Source organism: Elephantulus edwardii, unplaced genomic scaffold (assembly GCF_000299155.1).
Source record: "Elephantulus edwardii isolate Elephantulus edwardi_28Jun2011 unplaced genomic scaffold, EleEdw1.0 scaffold00119, whole genome shotgun sequence".
NCBI lineage: Eukaryota > Metazoa > Chordata > Mammalia > Macroscelidea > Macroscelididae > Elephantulus > Elephantulus edwardii.
The window spans coordinates 6,385,261-6,399,988 of NW_006399869.1; the positions used below are offsets into that span (position 1 = coordinate 6,385,261).

The following is a 14,728-nucleotide window of genomic DNA, read 5'->3' on the forward strand; positions in this document are numbered from 1 at the left end:
TCTTTAGGGTATATTCCCAGTAGTGGAATTGCTGGGTCAAATGGTATCTTTATTTGCAACTTTTTGAGAAAGCGCCACAATGCTTTCCACAGTGGTTGTACCATTTTACACTCCCACCAACAGTGAATCAGGTAGAACTGGGAAATTCTTTAAGTGTATTCACCAATGCTTTTGAAAGCCATGCTTTTAAAATTGTTTAAAGGCTGTTTTAATGGTTGTGATCTATTTTATAATATAAAAATAGAAAATAGTTTAAAGTTACTATTGCAGGAAATTTCTTTTAAAAGGTAGTACTTTGTGATATATAAATAGCTTCACATTGAGTGTAGTAATTGGGTGATTGTAATTTATTTTCTGACATTTCTGTTTTAAGATAATGCTAAATATCAGCCGAAAAGTAAAAAAAAAAAAATAAACCAAAAAAAACACCCCCAAACAAACAAACAAAAAAAACCCCACCAAACATTTAATGTACCATATTGGAAACAAGTACAAAACTCAAACAAATAAAAACTCACTTTTCCTTCTGTATGTTGTTTTGGGTTTCTCATTAAGGAAAGAAAATTAGGTAATCAGTTAACAGCACTGTAATCATATATCAGATTGTTGGCTTTTTAGCATTATAGATGATCAAACATTATAATCAGGATTCAAATGGGAAAACAAATCTAAAGGCATAAACATGATTTTGCTTGTATTCAAAAATTGTTTAAAATGCACATATTCATTTATATCTTGAGTTTCTTTTTAAATACTTTATGACTCACAACTTACACAGGCACTAAGTAAACAAAAGGTAACATGAAAGTGTACACAGAAGGAAGAAAAATCAAGTATTTGAGTAAAGATAATTCTAATTAATCAAATGAGATCTTAAGAAATTTGCAACTTGAGGTTTAAATCTGACATAAAAATAATCTTTTATTAAGTTACATTTTTGGAGAAGCTTTCAGTTAATATATTGTTGTTAGGTGCCATTGAGTCGAGTACGACTCATAGTATACTTATGAACAAAAGATCTCAGACCAGTCCTATTCTGTGCCATCCTCACACATCCTGACACTCAAGGGCCCCATTGCAGCAGTCACCATGTCAATCCACCTGGCTGAGGGTCTTCCTCTCTGCTGATCCTCTAACCTTCTCAACATCATGTCCCTCTCCAAGAGATAGCATCTCCTAGTAATATGTCAAAAGTGTGTGAGGCAAAGCCTCCTCATTCTTATCACCAAAGAGTACTTTGGCTGCACCCTCTTCAAGACATATCTTTTCGTATTCTTGGCCATCCATGGAATGTTCAGTGCTCTTCTTCTTCAACACCACAGTTCAAAGCCATCTATTCTTTTTCTGTCATCTTTATTCATTGCCCATGTGTAAGATGCATAACTAGTAATTGGAAAGACCATGGCCTGAATCAGAAGCAACTTAGTCTTCAAATTGACAGCACTACTTCTCAATAATTTAGAAAGGTCCCTAACAGCAGATTTTCCCATTTCAATGTCTCCTTATTTCCTGACTGTTCATACTAATCTGAAAATGTATTTTTAAACCTTTATTTGTATATTACAGGCAGTAAACACAGACCCTGTTCCAGTTAAGTTGCATTACGATAAATCACATGACCAAGTCTGGGTACTTAGCTGGGGAACTATGGAAAAGACGTCACCGACACTACAGGTATGTCCATGTGATCGTATGTATAGAAAGAAAGATCTCTAAAATGTCAAGGACATATTGAAAATCTATATTAAATATGGGGAGGTTTTTGTTGTTGTTTTAATTTTTATTTCCAAAACCAGAGGGGAGGATAGAACCGGTGGGATTACAACTATATTAAGAGCTACAATTTTGCCTCAAAGCAGATCCCGTTTTCCCCAAAGTAATATTCTATTATTTGATCCCTCTTTGCTGTCATTTTTATGGAATACATTCCTTGTTTGAAGTTGAATTTGGGTGGCAAAGGAAAAAAATCGTGAATTTTAACAATAACTCCTTGTCATATTCACAATTTTTTTTGGAGAAAAATTAGAAAGAAATGATGAAAGGAATAATAAAGGTTTATCTCTGCAAGTTTAGTTTTTTAGTTTTTGCTATTGCCTAAGCTTACATTTCCTAGTTGCTACGATAACCTCGTGATTTTAGTTCACCTTTGTCTATAATTCACTTGTTTGTGTCATCAAGTTGCAACAAACTCACTGACCCTTCAATGGTTTTTCAATGGTTATATACTGAGTGGGAAGAGATTGCCCATTTTTATTCCAAAGAGCAGATAGTGGATTTTAACCACACACCTATAAATTGACAGCAAAACTCCTTAATGTTGGGCCACCACACCCTTAATTATTAACTATTTTTTCCATTTTCAATAAAATCAGTTGAAACCATTTTTTGGTTTCTTTTTATTAGATTGTTTTTAGTTTATTTTCAATATAAGAAATATTTCTGAAGTAATTTCAGCATTAAGATATTTAACTTATAATTGATATGCTAAAAGAGAGAAATGAAATATTTGAAGAGTTATAAAAATAATGGCTTATTTAATATTTTACTTGAAATATGTATCATCTGAAATATAATATGACTGGTATTTAAGTTGTTGTTAGTATTGTAAATGCAACAACTGTAAAACTTGATTTTCTAAGAATAAAAAAAACAAAACAATAACAAACTCATAAATCTATAACACGACTTCATGTTATTTTGTTTTAGTCTTATCTAGGATCACTCATATAACTGGGACATAAGCCCACTGAAACTAAAGGGCTCAAAATGACCTCCCTCTTATGTTTGAAAAATGGTATCTGGGGCATGCTGACATTTGGGTTTCCTGAATGTGATTGCTTAAAGTCTAGGCTAACATCTTCACAGGATGGTGACTTCCGGTTTCAGGATATTGAAAGTGGAGTTTCCAAGAAATAGTAAGTTTTCTGCTGCAGAACTGATATAAGATTAACTGTGCTACAACTTGGTCCTCAAGCCAGTCACACATATAAGTTGATATTCCAGGTGGTAGAGTAATGAATTCAATTATTTGATGAGAGAGGCAGAATCATCACATTGTTGGCAATTTATAAAATGGTCTATATAATATGATAATTTGATATTTTGCATATAAAGCACAATCTTAGTGAGGTACAAGTTCAAAGTGAAACTAAAGAAAATTAAAACAAAGAACCAATTATTATTTGGAGTATATCCCACCTGAACTTAAAAATCATCTCAAGAACAGATTTGAGGCCTCGAAGACTAATGAACACCAGATGAACTGAGGGATGATATAAAGAATATCATCCATTAGGATTGCAAACAATTATTACTAAGAGAGAAAACGAAGAAAAGACTGTTATGGATGTAAGAAGTGACTGAATATTGCATTAGAATGCTGAAATGCAAAAGGAAGAAATCAGGAAGTTAATGGAAATTTGAACAGAAGATTTCAAAGACCTGGTGTCACAAAATCAAAAGGGACAAACTCACTTGATATTTCTTGAACTGAAGGAAAAAAAGAACAAATTCAAGACTTGAGTTGCAATAATTAAGAATTCTATGGGTGGCCTTAGTGACAAAGAAGCTGCATTGCAATCCTCAAGGCAAGAGGTTTCAGGCCGCCAGCTGCTCTGCAGAAGGATGGGCAATCTCCTCCCATAAGATTAACCACCTCTGAAAACCTGCAAGAGTATCAGATATGGGTTGGTTCTGGCTCAATGGAAAACAAGGGAACAGTGCATGTTTCAAAATCAGGAAAGGAGTGCATGATGGCTGTGTCTTGTCTCCATATTATATAAATATAAAATGTATTTAAAAGTTGGTTGGGGCCAAGGGTCTAGTGTTATTTTATTTTGGAGGAACATTCTTCTAAGTTGTACAACACTCCTCTGTCAATTTGCTACACTGAGGTAATATGGGCTTGTTGAGTCAGCCAATACATAATTCAGTTATTCTATTTCCAGCCTCTTTTCTATCACCAAGACCATACTTTCTGACTAATATGCCTTCTTCATTGTTTCCAACTTTTACATTCCAATCACCAATTATCATCAACATATCTTGACTGCATGTTTTGTCAATTTAAGACTGCAAGATTTATTAAGTCGTCACGCTTCATGACATGCTTAGTTGTTGTTCAGCTCTTTGATGCATATCAAGTAATTGACAAGGCTTTGGGTTGCATCAGGTACACCTTAATCTCTATACTGTTACTGATTCTTAGTACTCTAAAGAGGTCATTAACAGCTAGCTTTCCCAAATCACATTGTCTTTTGATTTTGTGACTGCTCACACAGAGTCAGTGTACCAAAAAGAATTGGCTGACACAAAAGAATTTCAAGAAGCAACATATTATCATGAGCCAGTGGTGCTGAAGGAGGAAAGTCAAGCTACTATGAAGGAAGAAGAAAAAAAAAACAAGGTCCTACAAATTGATAGGATACCAACTGATATGTTTCTACAAACAGATACTGCTCTGGACATGCTCACCAGGTGTGGCAAGAAATCTGGAGGACAAACTACCTGACCAAATTCCTGGAAAACGATCTAAATTTATTCTCATTCAAAAAAGTTATCCAACAGAGTGTGGGAATTATTGAACAATATCACTAATATCACACACAAGTAAATCCTGCTGGAAATTATCTAAAAATGAGTGGAACAGTACAGTGACAGAGAACTCCCAGAAACATATGCAGGGTTTAGAAGAGGTTATAGCACTAGAAATATTATTGCCAATGTCAGATGGATCTTGGCAGAAAACAAAGAGTACCAGAGAAATGTCTGTGTTTCATTAACTATGTAAAGGCATTTGATTGTTTAGATCCCAATTGATTGTGGCTAACTTTAAAGAGAATGGGAATTCTAGAAAACTTGATTATAGTTATGCAAAACCTATACTTAGACCAGGAAGTAGTCCTCAGAATAAAACAAGGAAACAGTGCATGCTTCAAAATCAAGAAAGGAGTGCATGAGTGATGTGTCTTGCCTCCAGAAATTTTCAATCTATGCAGAATGGATAATTCAAGAAACTAGGCTTTAAGAGGAAGAATGTGGCACCAGGATTAGAGGAAGACTCTGGAACAACCTATGTTATACAGATGAAACAACCTTCCTTGCTGAAACTGAAGAAAACCTGAAGCACTTGCTGCAGAAGGTCAAGGACTATAATCTTCAATATGGATTGAAGTTCAACATCAAGAAGATAAAGATTCTCACCACTGGCCCAATTGGCAACACCATGATAGATGGACAAAACATTAAAACTTTGGAGAATTTCATCTTACTTGGATCCATAATCAGCATACTTAGTACTAGCAGTCAAGAAGTCAGGAGACGTATTGCACCGAGAAAGTCTGCAGTCAGAGACCTCTCCAAATTATTGAGGAGTTTGAGATTTAAGGTGTATCTGATTCAGGCCATAGTCTTTCTGATTGCTTGCTATGCATCTGAGAACTGGATAATTAATAAAGATTACAGAAGAAGAATAGATATTGTTGCGCCGTGTTGTTGAAGAAGCATGCTGAACATCACATGGGCTACCTAATGAAACAACAAATATGTCTTGGAGAAGGTGACACCAGATCACTCACTCGTTGGAGGCAAAGATGATAAAGCTTAACCTCACATATTTTAGGCATATAACTAGGAGAGTCTGTTCTTTGGAGAGAGACATGATGCTCAATAAAGCAGAAAGTCGACAAAGGAAAGTAAGACCCTCAACCAGATGTATTGACATAGTAATTGCCACAACAGACTCTCAAGTTTCAGAAAGTTTATGGAAGACATAAAATAAGACCTGGTTCAGATTTGTTGTTCATAGGGTTGCTATTGATCACACTGAACTAGAAGACCTGAGAAGAAGAGCAACAAGTGAAGCTGCACTGTATTTTTTGTTAACCTAAGACTGTGCCAAGCACAGAATAACTATTCAGAAGATATTCTTAAAACAATGAAATATTTTTGTTAATTGTTTACTTTACTTTTTATAATGATAGTCTCACAGTGTGGTGAAGATTATAGCACTTCAACTGTAATGTAATTTGAATGCTAAATAATTAAATGCCTGTGAGTTACCCTGAGTATCCAATGACCTACGGCAAGATTTTAGAAATATTGATGCTATTCTGATGGCCTAGTGATAAGGAGTTGTGCTGCCAAGCCAAAGGCTGACTGTTTGTATACACCAGCTGCTCCACAAGAGAAAGATAGGCAATCTTCTGCTGAGCCATTTATTGTCCCTGAAAACTCACTGTAGGATCAACAATCGGTCAGTTCTGACTCAAAGGTACCAAACAACAACAACAAAATTAATATAATCAGAGTGCAGGTAAGGAACTTTGCTCTCAACTCAAAGACAGGTGGTTTGGCTCCACTAGGAACTCTATAGGAGAGAGATGGAAAATCCTGTCTGATGCAATATTATAAATTCTGAGAACCCACTGGAAGGTCACCAGGTGTCAGTTCCAGCTCAAATTACATGATAATAAAATTAACAAAAAATATTAATTATTTCAAATATAAGTATATATATTTTGAGAAGAATCTCAGATGCAATCCCAAAGTCACCTGGTTTGAATCCACTCCTGCCATGCAATATACTGCCTCTGAAACCCTCTGGAGGGCTAGCTATGGGTCGCTTTCAACTTAATGGCACACAAAAACAACGTATGAGAAAAAAATCTAGGAGTGATATAAAGGAAATCCTTGTGGCATAGTAAAGCACTAGACTGCTCTCCAAGAGGTGACTAGTCATACTTACCAGCTGTTTGATATAAGATGTGGCAGTCTGCTACAATAAACATTTATAGCCTTGGAAAACCTATGAGACCACTCTACTGTGTTCCATGGAGTCACTATAAGGGCAGCGTTTTGTTTTGTGTGAATGGTGCAAGCAGTTTATACCTTGATCTTCAAACTAACATCTTTGCTTATTAACATCTGTAAAATTATAGCCTACAGAGTGTAGTTATACTCTTTTAACACACGGAAATGTCATGTATTATAGTCCACTTGATGGTAGTTAGCAACAATAGCAATAAACAAAGAAAAAAAAGGGGTTCTAATTATATTACTCCCTCTTTATGAAATTGTTTTATTCATTATTGTCGAAAGGGCTTACATCTATTGGCAACTTTCAGATAATATCCTTAGTTAATTACATTGAAAAACTGGTAGTAAATTTGTTACCAGGTCTGTTTGACTCTATTTTTCCTAACACATGGCCCATATTTGATTAGTTGGGCCATGATTATTGTTGCTGTTAAGTGTCATTGAGCTTTTCTTAGTTTTATTGTGACTGCTTTCCAACCAGAGGGTCTCATATTCTGCACTTATGACAGATAATCATCCCCTGATGTTTATAGGGTCTTCAAGGCCTGTGTTTTTTAAGACTAATTCATGTGTGTCTTGAGTTGGTAGCTCCCATGAGACTTTTCTACCATGACTGACCCTGCTACTCATTTAAACAAACAGGGACATAGCTTCTATCAACTCAACAACAAAGCAAAATAATACACACTGACAGATAAGTGAACATGACTCATTCTGGCCAACATTGTGATATAAATTAAATAATTTAAAGGGGTGTGTATTTAGTCATCTGAAAATAAAGACTAGAACTTTTACGAATGTACCTTGAAAAAGTTGCATGTATGAAACAAAATAAATCTACTTATATCACTAAGACTTCACATAAGCCAAATCCTGCTGAAAATTATCCAAACACAACTAGAGCAATAGTATATTAACAGAAAAACACTAGAATTGAAAGCTGGGTATAGAAGAGGCTGTGGCACAAGGGACATCATTGCCAATATCAGACGGATCTTGGCTGAAAGCAGAGAGTACCAGAGAGGTCTATCTGTGTTTCATTGACTATGCAATGGCATTTGACTATATGGATCACAACAAATTGTGGCTAATGTTGAGAAGAATGGGAATCCCAGAACACTTGACTGTGCTTAGCAAAACCTATACTTAGACCAGGAGGCAGTTGTCAGGAAAGAGTAAGGAGACACTGCATGGTTCAAAATTATAAAAGGAATGTGTCAGGGGTACTTCCTGTCTCCACACCTTTTCAGTCTGGATACAGAACAGATTATTCAAGAAGCTGAAATTTATGAGGAGCAGTATGGCATCAGAATTGGAGGAAGACTCACCAATAACCTGAGTTATGAAGATGACACAACTTATTTGCTGAAACTGAGTAGAGCCTGAAGCATTCGCTGCAGAGCATCAAAGACTATAGTCTGTTATATGGGTTGAAGCTGCTGAACATTAGAATACAAATATTTTTACCACTGGGCTAATGGGTAGCATCATGATAGATGGAGAAGAGACTGAGATTTTTAACATTATCAGTTTGCTTGGTTCCAAAATCAACACTCTTCACACAAGCGGTCAGGAATTCAAAAGACGAATTGCACTGGGAAAATCTGTCTCTCTAGAGGCTGAAGAGCACTGATGTTAGTCTAGAGACTAAATTTTGCCTGATACAGGCCATAATCTTCACAATTACTTGCTATGCATCAAAGACCTGGACAATGAACAAAGATGACAGAAGAAGAATAAATGACTTCGAGTTATGGTGCTGGAAAAGAGTATTTAACATACCGTGGCCTACCAAGAAAATCAACAGGTCTGTCCTTGAGAGTGTGAAATCAAGCTACTCTTTGGAGGCAAAAATTTTGAGACTCCATCTCATATACTTTGGGTATGTAGACAAGAACAATCAGTATTTGGAGAAGGCAACATGCTTGGAAGGGTGGAGGAACAGCACAGAGGAGGAAGACCCTGAATAAGATGAATTGACACAATAACTAGGGCAATGAGGGTAGGTGTGTCAGAGATAGGGAAATTGACTCAAGATAAAACAAGGTTCAGACCTATTGTGCATAGGGTCGCTATAAGTCATAGTCACTATGAATGAGGTATATCATAGTGAGGTGTAGCCTCACTTCTACTGAAATGAATCTGTTTTGAATAATGGTGGCCTAGTGGTAAGAATTTGAACTGCAGTACCAACGGTGCACAGTTCAAATCCACCAGCTACTCCACAGAAGGATGGGTAATCTCCTGTGTGATTACTGAATCTGAAACCTCAGCTATGGATTGGTTCCAACTCAATGGCACACAACAACAACAACAACAACAACATCACATACTATGAGGTATTCTCATAGAAGGAAAATGTTTTGAGAATATGTATTTATCTATTCAAATAGTCTATATGATTTGTTTTACAAGTTTTTTCCTCTTATATAATAGAGCTTTTCTATTAGAAGGGTTTTCTTACTAGTGTATAATTTATAGACCTTTAATTTTTTTATTATTACAAAATTAACATCTTTATAAAACAGAAATAATACATAGGTTTTATACATTTAAACCAGAAATTATTTTAAGTTTCATTATACAAATGAAAGTTTAGTAACTTAAAATAAGCAAATGAATGATTCAGTTGGAATGCCATTAATGCTATAAAAATATTGAGAATAATAGTGGAGAGCTTAAAAAACCCTGTTGTTGTTGTTGTTGTTGTTGTTGTTGTTGTTGTTATGTGCTGTCAAGTCACCTGTGACTCATTCTGACCTGGCTCTAAAGTCTGCGCTGTCCTGAGCCACTCACTGATTGTGACACAACAAGGTCCATTATTTCACTCATAAGTGTATCAATTCATCTCATCTAGGGTATTCTTCTCTTGCTCTGTCACTCCACCTTTCTGAGCATGATGTCCTGCTCCAAGTACTAACCTTACAAAACAAACAAACAGACAGACACCCAACCCCAAAAACAAAAGCCCAAATCACAACCAAAAACCTAGAAGAGATTAATTATATCTCTAAGTAAGTTAAAACATATATTATTTAGCTAAGTTAATGCTTGCTGAGATCTCTAACACTGATGTTCTGTTTAGGTTATAACCCTGGCCAGTGGGAATGTTCCTCACCACACAATCCACACACAGCCAGTGGGAAAGCAATTTGATAGAGTGGATGATTTTTTTATTCCCACTACAACGCTCATCATTACTCACATAAGGTAAGGGTTAAGAAGTATAAATGATACTTGAAACTGTTGCTTATTTTATTGAATAACTTCATGAAGTCGTGAAAGTATTATTTTGCTTATAAAAGAAATACATACTTTGAGGTATATCGAACTTGGCTGTGTCTAAGTCTCTTGCTGAACTTTTGTCACCCTGCTGTTTTCTTTGTAGTTGATGTCCTATCACTTTTTTTTTCATATGCCCAATGTCATAAAAAATTTCTAAAGTTCCAGTAGTGTTTATTATTGGCTTAAGAGTTTGTATTTTGTGTGTGTGTTGTCATGGGAATTGTTTATGTGAATATTTTTAAGTATTTATGTTTCATAAAAATGTCTTAGAATAACATTTTCTTTACAATCTCATGATTTAGACTTACAAAAATAGTCTCCATATTATTATTAATACATAAATCAACTTTTACCTGTATTAATATGAATATGAAACATTATTAAGAAATTTAGTAAATAAAAACTAATGCTTGGAATTTGTATTTTGTTTGTGTGAGAAGAAATAATGGTATTTCCAGTTTTTCCATATGTTTACAAAGGTGACAAGTTAATATTACATTCATAGAAAGTGTTTTATTACTTTTAATTGTGATTTGAGTGAATATTTGCAAAGCATATTGGTTTTATATTATCTTAGGTATATACATGTGCTTCATTAATTTTGATTGTAGTACTCAAAATGTCAGGTCATCTCCTTATTATATATTGCATTTCCTTTCATCTATGTAATAAATATCTAGCTATTTCCCCCCTCTTCTCTCCCTCTTTGCCGTCTGTGGTATCAAGAATCTTTTTGTAAGCCTTACTTTTCCTGTGCAAACCTTATTTTAGCTTTTTATAATAAATACCTGATGAAATATTTGTCCTTTTGTGTGGGAATTACTTCACTCTGCGTTATGTTTATTAGGTTTATCCATATTATATAGAAAAGCACTAAAATACTCAAACATTGAAAAAATGCTCAGGAAAACAGAAAATTGTATCACTTATGTTGAGAAGAGGAAAAACATAAAATGTTTATACTTATCATATTAGGAAATGTTGTCATAATTATAAAGAATATATATTATTTTGTAATATCCAGTAGTTTTACAAGTTACCAACAAATTATTGCCAACCAATAAATACATAAGCATTGCATTTTATTTATTCCATTCCCATACACCCTATTACTTTTTTACTGTGTGAATATTCTGTTTATTTATTATTTTTTAAAAATATAATAGCCTTTCTTTAAAAAAATATCACTTTCCCTGGAGGACATTGTGCTGAGTGAGGTATCTCAGTCACAAAGGGACAAATGCTATATGTTGCCACTGTTGTAGAATGAGGCTGGCATTGGGATGGGGGTAAGACTGAGAAAAACTGGATGAAATATGTTTACGGCATTGAAGTCTATGGGGTAGACAATAGTCTAAAAGTATTATATTTTAGGGCATTATTTTTATCGTAGGAGTATGCAATGAGGGTTGCAGAGTGGATTATATTTGGGGGTAGGGGGTGGGATTTGGGGAGGTCGGGGGGGATTGTGTACCAATGAGGGAGTTTTTCTTTTGCTTTTCAAGGAGAGGAGCAAACGGGGGGGGCGGGGTTTCAACGGGGAGAAGGGTGCAACAATGAATGAATGGAATTCCAAAATCTCTGTAGATGTTCATTGAAATGAAAAATAAACAACCTAAATAAAAAAAAAAAAATCACTTTCTAGGACACTCTTATTGCCTGGGCAGCACAATTGAATAAATCCTGTTAACAACAGAAAACTTGACAGTTCAATGACTCTTAAAAGTGGAACCTGAAGACAGGCTAGCAATCTACATTAAAAAGGCTATGAACCCTAGTGATTCTATATTTAAATATTTTTCTGCTAAATGAAAGGCAGATGTATAAACCAAGAATCCTCTCACCTGAAAATGGATTTGCCAGTTGGCTTCCATTAAAATGCATGGCCTAACATCAAGATTATTGGAAGACTCATCAACAATCTATATTATGTAAATGACACAATCCTGTTTGCTGAAGCTGAGGAGGACCTGAAGTGCTTGCTGTAGAAGATCAAGGACATTTCGCTCCCTTAGACCAGCTGGTATATTCAAACTCTTTGCTTTTGGGATGGTAGTACAGGCTCTTACCACTATTGTTGTTGTTATGTACCATGGAGTCACTTGCAACTAATAGCAACCATTTGTTCAACAGCTCTAAAATTTTGATTCAGTTTACTGTCTCCATAACACCTATCCCCAATGGCACTAATAACTGAGTCAATCTATCTCATCCAGGGTCTTCCTCTCTTGTGCTGTCCCTCCACCTTTCTAAACATGATGTCCCTCTCCAAGGACTGGTCCATCATGACCACACACCAAAATTATATGAAATGGAGCTCAAAATCCTTGTCTCCAAGGAGCCGCTTGGATTCACCTTCTCCATGATAGGCTTATTTCTCTTAGCATTCCATGGTTATGTTCAAGACTCTTCTCTAGCACCACCACTCAAAGGCATCAATTCTTCATCTTTAGTCATTGTTCAGCTCTCTAATTCATAGCAAGGAACTGTAAAGACCATGACTTGGATCAGTTACACCTTAGTCTCTAGACATACATTACTGCTCTTTTGTACTCAAGAGAGTTCCTGAAAGCAGATTTTCCTAATGCAATTTGTCTTTTGCTTTCCTGAGTACTGGTACAAAGAGTATTAACCGTGGAACAAAGCAAGCTGACACTATTAAATATGTCAGGCTCTTCTTCTCTGTCTATCATGATGCTGCCAGTTGTTCCAGTGGTGACAATCTTGTTTTCTTGATGTTGAGCATCAATCCATATTGAAGGCTTCAATCTTAGACCTTCTATAGCATATGCATCAAGTCCTCCTTAGTTTTAGTTAGCAAGGTGTGTCATCTTCTTAATACAGATTGTTAATGAGACTTTCTCCAGTCCTCATGTCAAATTCCTCCTCATATAATTCAGCCTCCCAGATGACATGTTCCACATATAGATTGAAAAGGTATGGAGATAGGATGCATCCTTGGTGCACGTTTCTGATCTTGAACCATGCAGTATTTCCTTGCTCTATTCTTATGTTTTCCTACTGGTCTAACTATAGGTTTTGCATAAGCACAATCAAATGATTCACATTCTTCTCAAGGTCAGCCACAATTTGTTGTGATCTACACAATCAAACGCCTTTGCATAGTCAATTAAACATATGTAGACATTCCTCGGATACTCTACTTTCAACTAAGATCTGTCTAACATCAATTATAATTTCCCTAGCGTCATGGCCTTTTCCAAACCCAGCTTATATTTCTGATAATTCTCTACTACTCCAGTCATTTCTGAATATCTTCAGCAGGATGTTGTTTGCTTGTGATATCAATGATATTGTTCAATAATTTCCACACTCTGTTATATCATCTTTTTTTTTTTTGAATGAGAATAAATATGGATCTCCTCTAGTCAGTTGACCCGGTACTTGTTCTCCAGACTTCTTGGAACAACCTGGTGAGCATATTTAAGGCAGCGGTTTTTTTTCCAAATATGTGATTTGGTATCTCATCAATTCTTGGGTCCTTGCTTTTTTGCCAATTTCTTCATAGCAGCTTGAACTTCCTCCTTCATCAATCATTGCTTTCTGATCATATATTGTTTCATGAAATTCTTCTGTTTTAGCCAATTCTTCTTGGTATAGTGAGTCTGTGTACTCCTTCTGTCTTCTTTTGATGCTTCCTGAGTCATTAAACATAATATCCTTCCATATTATCAAGCATTGCAATGCGAGGCTTGAATTTATTTCCTTCTTAAGCTTAAGTACTTAGAGAGTTTGTCCCTTTTGATTTTCTGACTCCAATTCTTTGCACATTTCATTATAATACTTGGCTTTGTCTTCCTGTGCTGCTCTTTGAAATCTTTTCTTAAGTACTTTACCTCTAGGCCACCACAAATTGTATGGCTTTAACAAACAGAAATTGATACTAACATACTCAAAAAGAAACATTGCCCTATCCTTCTCTGTCCCAGCAATAAATATTAAGATCCTTTTAAAAACTCAAAACGTTAGTCTTTTATTTTGTTTGACTCACTGTCACTGAATACTTTCTTCTGATTCATTGTAACCTCCATAATTTTCCTAAGGCTGTAATTCTTTATGGGAGAAGTCACATATTTCTCCTGAAGAGAATATTTTGGATTCAAAACAGCAGAGGCACTCAGTCTTCTGATTAATACACTGTGAACTGTAGACTGTGTCACCAGAGCCTTGGGAATGCAGTAGAATGGAACTACTGGATAATGATTCTACTCTCTAATTGGGTCATTGTTAGTTAAAAGTGACTTGATAACAATGAGTTCTATATTATCTTAAACATTCAAATTTCTGGTAACTACCATTTTCAAAATACTTCAAACTGATGCAACCCACTTTTTTTCTTATTTGAAATTTTTCCCATTTCCTGAGAAATATCACCAATGCTTTGCATAAATATTGTCATTTTATCCTAAAAAAGAAGTGGAATTAGTGGAAATGTATCTTTGCATGTGAGAATTCTGACAATCAAGTGAAATTTACATATGCTAGGGACAAATTAAACCATATAGTTACGCACTAAGACTATCAAAATAAGTTTCTTAAAATTACTGGGTTCCATTTGTTAGGCCTTGGTCGTACCTGCTTCCTTCATCTTTCTAGCAAATTAATC

General features: G+C 35.3%; 1 protein-coding gene across 1 annotated transcript in view; it reads left to right on the forward strand.

Annotated features, from left to right (window-relative positions):
• Window positions 1-14,728, forward strand: part of FSTL5 (follistatin-like 5) — a 1,151,716-nt gene that overhangs the window by 1,076,672 nt on the left and 60,316 nt on the right. The window contains exons 12-13 of the mRNA XM_006892774.1: window positions 1,567-1,674; window positions 9,902-10,026. Coding sequence (XP_006892836.1) covers window positions 1,567-1,674; window positions 9,902-10,026 — 233 coding nt within the window. The remainder of the gene's footprint in view (window positions 1-1,566; window positions 1,675-9,901; window positions 10,027-14,728) is intronic.